This window comes from Centruroides vittatus, unplaced genomic scaffold (assembly GCF_030686945.1).
Source record: "Centruroides vittatus isolate TY-2023 unplaced genomic scaffold, ASM3068694v2 contig_801, whole genome shotgun sequence".
In the NCBI taxonomy this organism is placed as follows: Eukaryota; Metazoa; Arthropoda; class Arachnida; order Scorpiones; family Buthidae; genus Centruroides; species Centruroides vittatus.
The window spans coordinates 192352-203485 of NW_027122519.1; the positions used below are offsets into that span (position 1 = coordinate 192352).

Below are 11134 nucleotides of genomic sequence, written 5' to 3' on the forward strand. Positions count from 1 at the left end.
TTTCATTGCTCATATAATTGAATTTTATTATATTTATTCCATATATACAGTATATTTCAAAAGTAATTTTACACATATGAAAAATATGCATACAATTAATAAATAAATAAGATTTGTTTTTACCGAAAAAAAATATTTTTAAAAATACCATAAAAACCTATTAGACAGCCAAAATATAAGAGATACTAATAAAGTTTAAGGGCATTTTCCTCCTTTAACTCCATATTCTTTAAACTCGAAGTATTGTGGAGGAGCACCGGCGTTAACTTCAAAAGTATAAAATACCTACAATATTTCAAAAAATATATATGATGTAAAAATATGGTTTAAGCTTAAGATTTGGTATTTAATATTCAGAAAAAAGTTACAAACTTGCCTCCATTTCTGTATCTGATTGCATTAAAATTCCAATAGTATGCCAAGACGAAGAAATTCTGGTATCTTTCATTCCATCTGGGAAAATCAAACCGGGAGCAGCAAAATGGAAACTTACAAATGATCCCGCTTTTTCACCGGCTACATTTGGACCAAATCTCCCAATAAAAAATGCACATAATCCATCTTTATGTTGAAATTTTCCAAAATTTATTGTCATTTTTTCGCCGGCATTAAACACCGCGGTTACATACTTTCCTGTTTTAATGTTAATATTACAAACTATACATTATAAAAGAATTGTATGATAAATGAATTACCTGTATAAAGTTTCTGAGTTGAGAACGATCTCGATCCAGTCATCTTTACGTCTTTACATGCTTGTGGATCTTCGTTACTAAAATCGCAATAAAGTAAATAGTCACTCGAAGAAGGTCGACTTGGTTGAGGACCGTCGGGAGTAAGCGATTCTATAAATTTCAAAATATATTAAAATTGAAATCTAAATATACAATATTAAATATAATTTTAAAATCCCCGTTTTATCTTACTACATAATCCCTGATAAGTATCGGAACATTTAGTGTTTTTAGGACAAGCAGAACATTGTGATCCAACTTTGTATGCTTCCGAACCTACCAAATTTCCGCTGAAAATTAAAAATATAAATACTTAATACAAATTAAATTAGTTGATTTAAATTATATTAATGAAATATATCTTACGCCGGTCCGTAGTTACAAGTATAGAGAACTTTTTTGACACCATTCTCTTCATATCCAGCTACACCACATCCAACTTTAAAGGTCTTTGCCCAAATAACCTAATTTATCAAGTTAAATGTTTAATTTAATAAAATTTATTTTATGTACATAACTATAATAAGTATTAAATTATAGGTACTTGAGAAAAATGCCCATAATTTCCATGAAATTGAAAGGGATTATTGTATTCTGGATGAAAATATTTTACTTCGCTAGTGTACCACATTTTAATTCCATTCCAATTTATAGATAAACTTCCGGCTGATTGAAAGAGATTCTGTCCAACGCTAAAGTTCCCTATTAAATAAAATAATAGCGTTAATATTAGATGAATTGTTTCAAAATTCGAATAGACCTAAATGTGTATTATTATTATTATTTTTTTAATCTTCTGTCTAAAAGGGATTCTTATATTTAATTGTGAGCATCTACGGAAATTCTTAATAGGCAGTATTCTGTATTATACAATTATATAGAATTATATAGAAAAATGGACAAATTGAAAAACTTCCATAACATAATTATTATATTTATGATATTAAATTTTTAATATAAGATGCTATATTTATTTTTGATTATTAAATCTAATTATTATCATCGACTAATGTATCGGTACAATACATTGTCTTCCAAAAGAATGTTATTATTTTATTATTGTAATTACGTTAATAATTATTTGAGAAGGTTGTAATATGTATGAAAAAGTCGGAAAACTGTTCAAGTTTCAGATTTGCCCATTACAATTTCTCAACGTGTGCACCTCGTGTCATATGGCACACATCCAACCGATACTGAAATACTTCCTGATGCAACTCCTCCTACAGCATCCATAATTCTACAGGACGTTTGAACTCAGATGGGAGATGAAACTCGGACAGTTATGTATCGATTGATGTGCAGTACATAACTTACTATACCGATAATAATTAACATAAGTTACAGTAATTTAAAATGGAAATATTAATATTGGAAGACTCTGTATATCCGACAATAAAGTCGTCAGTATGTAAGATGGATAGGAAACAAAATTTCAACTAAAATAACGAAAAAACCCAGAAAATAGATAAGATTTGAACCAAAATTCCAAATAATATATTTATCAATAAAAACGAATAAAATTTTTAAAATAATACTAACAAGAATTTAATTTAAATAGAGCTTTAAATGAATATGTAAAAGCCATTATAAAGCTTTTATTTAAAAGTTTATTTAAAGTTCTTAACACACAAACATTCACATATATTTATTTGAAATAAATACCGAGAAAAAAATTGTTATATATATATAATATATACATTTTTTTATATATATATTCTTATTTTTTATTTTTTATTATTCTTATTCTTCATTTTTTTATATATTCTTATATATATATATTCTTATATATATATATAAGAAAACGAGCAATTGTTCATTGTGACTAGGTCACAATTAAGGATTGCAATCCAGTAGTGTTTTCAATCCAGCTGGATTTTTGCTAGACCAACATCATTTCAGCTGGATTCAGCGCGGATGTATTTTTGGTGCAATAAAGTGTTATCTATCTATCTATCCAGTAATTTATGTCTTTATTTAAAGAAATAAAACATTTTTTTTTAAAATACTTAAGAAACTTTTATTGTTTAGACTGGTCACTATAAATCAGTAAAACTTCTTACACATTTAGGTAGCAAACTTATCTTTCTTTCGGTTTAACACTTGAGATAGAGATAATTGACTTTAAATGTTTAGTTAGATTATAATTATAATGTAATTTTTAAGTTAAATAATAGCAAAGGTAATAATACTAATTAATTTATACTAATATATTATAATAATGTAAGGACGGATAATCAGTGGCTAAGTGGCTATCAGTCTTACCAGTTTTCTTATATAGACTCTACATATCAGTCTGTATTTAGTTATAAGTAATTTAATTATTAGTGTTAGTAAAGTAGTGAATAAGTAATTAGTAGTAGTCTAGTAGTTAGTTATTATTATTACAATCATGAATCACATACATTCATATCATCATATATCTAAGATACTGATACTAATTAATTTAATTAACTATTTAATTAACTAGGTAGTCTCAGTTTCTCACTAATTTTCACAATAAAATTGCCTAGACTAGCCCACTAACCACTCATAGAATAAAAGTTAAAAACTTTTACTTAATAGAATTAGAGTAGAAGTTATAAAATATTAGTCCTGTATTGAATAAAATATTTTAAAGGATTAAATAAAATTAAATCAATCACTTCTGTTATTTTTTGACTTTTCTGGAAGTAGGATCTCAAGAAACAAATGGTATTGATGGTGTTGTCTCCCAACCTACTTCTTAATGAACTGCATATATATATCCGCTGCGGAGAAGGCCCTTTCTGCCTCTACGCTAGTTGGTTTCAGTCATCAAATAATCATAAATCATTCTGTCACGTGATTCATTGACGTCACAACCGACCGTAAATTAGAATTATGCACCAGGATTTCCGCTCTCGCTAAATAAAGTGTCTTCGCGCTAAATATTTTATTTAGCGCGAAGACACTTTATTTAGCGAGAGCGGAAAGTCAACTGGCAATTATATCAGCATAGGTAAAAGGGCGGGCGGTGCGGTGTAGAGAGGGGGTGTAGCAAGTGCCGCACTGAACGGCAACGTCGCTCTCGCCGCCGAGCGATAGCGCACGTAACAAAGCGGCAACGCCGACAACGTAGACTTTTGCCCCATTATTTAGAAAGTTAATTGAGTATTTGCGGATCCGCAGCGCTCGATCCAGCACCTGGTGCTGGATTCAGCAGGCCGAAGAATGCGCCGTATCCAGCTGGAATGTTTGCGGATCCGCAGCGAAGAATACGCCGTATCCCCAGTCACAATGCCGGGCTGCAATTTTTAATCATCTTTTAATTTAAAAAACCACGGAAGTTAATATGTAGTTAATCGGAGCCATATCTCGTCTCGACTTTCATCTAACTCCGTCTTCGTTAATGTACGGACAGACAATTAGACAGATGAAAAAATTGAGAGGTCAGCAATTTTAAAATTGCAGCCTAATAACTTGGATTAGATTTTTAAAAAATAATTATTACCTGTACGTAAAAATCAAGCAAGGCTAACACTTACTTTATTAATTTCGATTAAACTCAAATATCCTCCTACATAAAACGGTGTATGGCGGTTTATTTCTATTTTCTTATTAAAAATTTTGAAAAAATTGATAATTTTTTTATCATCTTAACATTAAAATTTTTTCTCACTTCTACAATGTTTTTATTTACTACATTAATTATATGTAATTGGCAATGTTCTGAATTTTTTACATCATTTGTAAATGTTAATACTGCGTGACAGCTGCAATTATTTATTGGCCACTGTGCAAAACTATGCAGTTAACGCTTGTCATAGCAAAAATTTAGAAAGTAATAAGATAAAAATGTGTCTTCGAAACAGTAAATATCATTTTAAAAGTAATTTTTCTATGAAAAACTTTAGACAAAATACTTGCAATTTCTAGTATATATGAGGTAATAAAATAAATTGAAAACTCGACATTTCTGTCTTATTTTTATAGCATTTCTGTAATAAAAATTTAATGTAAGTTAAGTATTACTATATCCGAACAAAAGAACGTAGCGGTCATTGATATTAATGGAAGTCATTTACGTTATCATATAACCGGTTTATAAATAATAGGCTTATTAAGAGTGTATTCCTTCATTATTTTTTAAGTAGAAATATTCTATAAAATGTAAATTACATCCTTTTTCTATTTCGGAATTATATGTATTATTTGTTTCATAGCACACTTTGTGCATACTACATTATTAGATAATGACTAATAATCTTACAATTTATATATTTTTGCTCAAAATATTAACAATACTACACCCAAAATTCTTATCATTTAGCAAATTAAATAAAAATTAATAACAAAATTATATACTAAAACTGCATTAAGTCCTGTACTGTAAGTTCACGTACCAGATGATCGTAAGTAAAGAGTCTTTATTCAACGCTTTCTACAGAGATTTAACAGTCCAAATGCTGTAGTATGGTGACATTTCAGAACATGCAGAAGACATTTTCATAAAAATTAGTATTAATACTCACCAATTTCGCACTTTTGGCGCTGCAAGCAACGAAAAACGTAGTTTTCTTGGCTGCAACGCTTTATGCAAAGTTCTGAATATATGTGCAAAGTAAAATGTCATTTTTATTAGTTACGTTAGCCATCACTTTGCCGGAACGCCTTTTTTTGTTTATTATTATTCTTTTTAGCGAAAACAACGGCGTACATCTGAAATTTACGCCCTGACCAATCACAAGCTCAGGAGAATAATCATTCGATTCCAGTGACAGACTTGCCCACTGGAAAATTATCTATTTCCAATATATACAAACACAACTATATTTGGTACGGGTGGACCGTACCAAATAAAGGTTCGAATAGTGCATGTGCAGTGTCACAGTAGTTGGACGTATCCTATGACAGAATTATCTTGCATAAGAAAATATTTGTTGCTTGCAGCGCCAAAAATACATTAGTGGTACGTTTTGATACTAGTATTTTACGGAAATGTCTTCCACATATCCCGCAATGTTACGATACCAAATTTGGTTTTATTTTGACTGCTAAATATCTCCGTACAAAGAGTTGAATAGGGTAAACCTAGGATCACTTGGTATATTTTATCCCTCAAAATTATTTAATTTTGCATTTTTAAATTAAAAAATATGATTGTAATTAACATACCGGTTTTTAATAATAGAATTTTAATTGATATTCTATTCCATATATATTTCACAACAAACCAAAAACTTTAAACTTAATAACAAGTTAATATTCAATTGTAGAATAAACGTGACGCTTAATATCATTCTCTAATTTGTTGAAGTTTATAATATAGCGGCAAAAACTACAGCGAGAATCTCAATCTTTAATTTAAAATCATTCAACCCTGTTAAATAAAATATTTTGATAGTTATAAAATCCTCCCTATCGACAATTACATCACCAAGTTGAAACGAATTGTATGTGACTTTCCATTTATATTTAGTTAATTTCTCTAATTGCATATTTATGAGCTACCTTGACATTTTATGATACGCATTTTATTTAAATTTATATTTATTTTTACGATTAAAATTAATATAAAGTAATTTTTATCCTACCTACTGCACGCTGATCTCCGGAATCGTGGTCAAATTTACATTGGTTTGCATGGGCTTGAGCTATAGCTGCTAATTCATCATCCCATTCCTAAAAAATAATACTTATTATTATAAAAAGTATCTGTTATTGTAAAGTTTATTTATTTGTTGTTATTATTTTACCATTTGCATCATGTTAGCAGCAGAGGGCAATTTTTGATATTGAGTTTCCTTTCCAGTTGCCAATTTACTTCTTAATTCATTGTGCACTTTTAATATTGTTTGTTTATCACTCTCCGAAACTTTTCCTCCTGCTACGACCTTGCATGTTGAAGACATGCAATAAGAATGATTTTTGCTGAGTCGTCGATATATTGCTGGACAGCTCTGAGACATGACCATCTCCGAGATGGACATTGAGAGGATTAATATTGCGAAAATCACTAAAATAAAACAACATTTACCTTAATTTAACTAATTAAAGATTTTATTTATAATTTTAAGTTACTGGTATGTGTTATATACAATAATATTTAGGTTCTCCTTAGTAGAATAACAGTATTAAATCCTGCCATATAAAGAAAAATCGCTGTACTGTATTTTAGAAGAAAACCTATTTAAGTTGAATAAATTTAATTAACGGTTTATGATATTTATTAAGTTTCTAAAAATATTAATAATTTCTTTATGCAACTCGATACTAAAAAGAATCGATGCTTTTGTTCCACTTCATTCAAAAACACAATGCATCATGTCGATACGATATCCTTCCTAGACAGGATTAAGTATTTACGTTATAATAATATTTCGCTTACATATATTTATATGTACTGGCCACTAACACTGGAATTAGCTACATGTTGGCATTCCATATTTTATTCCGATTTGATATAAAATAATTGATAAATTCAACTAAAAAAGTCAGAGTTAAAAATCAGAAAATCAACCAATCTTCAAAAAACCGTTTTAAAACGTCATAAAAATAAATAAATAAATTATGAGAGTGCCATTATATTGCGATGAAATCTGTCAGAATTTAATAAATGCTAAATAAACCGAGAAATTTTAGAAAGTAAAAATAAAAATTATTAATTTAACAATGTGAATCGAAGCATGAAAAATTCAATCGGATTAAGAGACTAACTAGAAAATGACAATGTAAATTATCAAAATTTTAATCATCATAAAATATTTTTTAAAACTTTTTATGACAATAAATATAATGAGCAATTTCCTCTATAAATTTACTTCTATAGAACAATCGAAGAAATAAAAAATATAGTAGGAAAAATCGAGTAAAATACTTACTATTATAGTAATAACGTCTAAAGGAAACTGGGAATAATAATTTTTTTCATACGACTATGCACTTCCAACTCGTCGATTTCATATTATATAGGCCTGCGATTAATTAGTTACAGTTAAAATTTAAACGTAACTAAATCCACCAATCAGAAAGTGATCTCCGGTTGAAATATATAATATTTTAACGTCGTAGTATGATTTTTTGATGACGTTTCTCGGTGCAATGTTCAGCAAGTTATAATAATAATGATCGTTCCGCGAACCGGCAGATGGCACAATTTTTACACACAATTTCTAACTTTATTCAAATGTTATTTAGATTCTTTTAAATATTTTTAGATCTTAAATTATTTTATTTTAAAAAACTTAGCGTGCAATTTTATTTTTAAACACGTATCAATTTTTAACTGAATAAAATGTAGTATGACAGCACAATATAATTATGTTTATTATCGTTTATACTCATTGTTTTTTAAATTGTAAAGTTCTTTTTTAATAATTATTCGCATATAGTTTAGCTTTAGGCTTAGTCATTGCTCCATTAATACTTTATGAAATTAACACCTGGACTATTACTTAATTCCAGCAATAAAGTTTTAATTATAGGCATAAAAATGAATATTTTAATCTATACATATACTATTATAATTCTCATTTATTTTGAAATTATAAATAAATGTTATAAAACTTGTTTTTTATTATATTAATTTGGTATATTCAACGGTTGTGAACAGATGGATTATAATATAGATCAACTAGATAATACACAATGTCACTACATCACAAATAAATTCAAGTGAAATTTCCAACTGTGTATGCAACTCGTAGATGACATTAAATCTCTAATTTCCGCTTTTATTCACCTTTTTTCTTAATTTAAAAATCTTTATATTTTTAACTTATATCCCGGATAGAATCTACTTTTATTAGTTTGTTTAATAAATTTGCAAACGTTTTACTAGAATTATCACCTTATTATATTATATTAAAAATTGCAAAAGATGATGTCATAAATTCATCCCATTGATAAAATGATAAGATATTAATACATCCCGCATACAAGTGTTTTTCTATATCCCTATACACATCAAATAATGCAATTTTATTTGTATTAATATTTTTTCTTTTAATTTAGGAATGTTATTCTCCAGTTTATCAGTTTTGTAATCTAATTTATCCATAGACAGCATTATAAATCATTTTTCCTTGTACGCATCCATGTCTTAATGACATAAATTCTGGTTTGTTACTTAATTAAATTTTACTTATTGAAGCATTTACGCATGAAAAGTGCAACTATTTCGGCGAATTTAGAATCCTTATCAATTTAACTACAATTATATATAATTTACTTATGATTCATTCTCAAAATAATTGTAATTAGATAACGAAATATGTAGTTAACCATAATTATACTACAAACCGGCAATTATAAGAGGATTTGTATTATTTGTTTAGTAGTCATCTTCATTTTCATTTATATTTACACAAGACTGTCCAGGAATAGACATATATTTATTTTCCTTTATGTGTAGCTGTAAATTGACACAATGTATTTTACTCTCTAAACTTTTAAATATTAAAAAAAATCTAAAAATTCTATTTACAGTTTTAAAAATAAATTCTAATATTTTCTCTCTACGTTCAGTTTATTTATTTAGTTTATAAGTTAAATTTTTCGAAGGTCGATGTATTATCAACGTCCTCGGAATTTTTATAACAGGAAATAAATATTGATTAAGTTTTATTCAAATAGATTTTAGTAAAAAGCTCTCATTTTATTAAAAAAAAAATCTATAGATACGCATTATGTGTATATTATTTAATTTATTTTTGCAAGAAGTAACACATTATAATATCTTCGGCGTTTTCATAGTCTACGTTAATATTTTAAAAACATGTCTATTTTTCAAAAGTTTTCAGAATATTAATCATTTTTGTTATAATAATAATTATTGAATTTTCAGAAGTATTAATGGATGATAGATACATTTCTATAAATGATACGATGCGGAAGAAGTTGGTATCTGTACTAAAACTATTAGAATTTTAATTATAATAAGAAATATTTTAAAACTATTTTACTTACTTTCATATAGGCCTATATATTATTTGTTCGTTTTAATACTTTTACGAGTAAATGTATTCTGGAAATATTCACCTGAGTATGACGTAAAAACATAAATAATCAGCTTATTGACTTTCTCATTTATTGGTTTGTGAATTCATAAATTAAAAAGTGTAAAAAATGAGAAAAAATTGAATTAGACCGGCAAATTAAACCATAATTTATATTCAGCATTAAAAAATGATTGAGAAAAAAATATTTTTTTCATGTTTATAGTTCAATATAATTTATTATTATTACTTGATTGCCTCTTGTTCTTGTTTTAATTGTTAGGAGAAGCATTAAATTGCTTGAGAAAAGAAAATTTGGTGTTTATCACATATTTTTTAGAATTGAGAAATTTAAAAGCAGAATTCGCTTTTTATTAAGACCTGATTTTATATAAATAGTATTAATATTTAATAGTTTTTATACTGATGTAAATGTATAAAAACACAATTGAATGTTATTACAGCGGAAATCACTGCCAGCAGGAAAATAGAGAATTCTCAACACCTTATTTGCAGAGTGTTACCAATCGCTAATTCGTAATATACACTTTAGTGTGTACTTTATAAAGAATTGGCAATTTAAATTCAGTTTGAGATATTAATTAAACTAGCATATTAAAAATTATACTATTGATAATTTTTGCGATCAGTGATTGAATTACTACACAAATTCGGATGTAATAACTAATTTTAATGCACTTAAACGTCTGTATACCAATTACAGTAATTATTAAAACTCATTTAATGTAAAGGTTTACGTCTGGACATATTTAGCGCATTGCTCCTTTAACATATCTGCTTTCTTTTTATGAAATCGTATTATCAAAAGACGTAAAATACTTATATACAAAAGGAAAATCGAATGGTTTTTATAGCAAAAACGAGCAATTATTTATTGTGGCATTATCACAATGCCATGCTGCAATTTTCTGTCACAATGTTCTCAATTTTAGTAGTGTTTTGCTCCTGTACAGTACATCGTAGTTATCCTGTTAACAATGGAGTCGTGCCGGTCATCAACCTAACTTCGTTCAGGAGAAAAGTTTAAATTGAAATAACATGACTTCCAGTTTGGACCGGAAGTCACGTTATTTCAATTCATACGAACTATATACATACAATACATACTATATAGTTAATCGAGGCCTTCTGCCGCCAAGCTTTTTGTATCTGGTCTCGACTTTCATCTATCTAACCCCATTTACGAGATTAAAGAAGAACAGATAGACAAACGGGTGCCAGTGAGAATTTGTAGGTCTTTAAATACTTATTAAGGCATTGGAATCCAAATAATATTTTAGACATTTTCTTATAATTATCACATATTTTTATTTTATCATATTATAAAGTGTCAATCAATTTTTATAAATGGATGAGTACAGAACTTTTCGGTATCTATGAAACTAAATACAGCATACAATTTACTTTACAATCATCATTGTT

General features: G+C 27.7%; 1 protein-coding gene across 1 annotated transcript; it reads right to left on the bottom strand.

Moving 5' to 3' along the window:
- LOC136982040 (cysteine-rich venom protein-like) lies at positions 1 to 7737 on the bottom strand. Its single transcript, XM_067278470.1, has 9 exons — positions 7577 to 7737; positions 6452 to 6711; positions 6290 to 6377; positions 1279 to 1436; positions 1101 to 1198; positions 927 to 1024; positions 696 to 845; positions 377 to 633; positions 1 to 285 (listed from the first exon to the last, which is right to left on the bottom strand). Coding segments are annotated over exons 1-9 (1200 nt in total). The 5' UTR covers positions 7578 to 7737; the 3' UTR covers positions 1 to 195.
- Between the last annotated feature and the right edge of the window lie 3397 nt (positions 7738 to 11134).

Excerpts from the sequence above, each read along its gene's own strand:
- LOC136982040 (XM_067278470.1), bottom strand. Across the intron at positions 1,199-1,278 it reads ATTATGGGCATTTTTCTCAA|GTTATTTGGGCAAAGACCTT; the intron begins GTACCTATAATT and ends TTGATAAATTAG. Across the intron at positions 286-376 it reads AATCAGATACAGAAATGGAG|GTATTTTATACTTTTGAAGT; the intron begins GCAAGTTTGTAA and ends GAAATATTGTAG.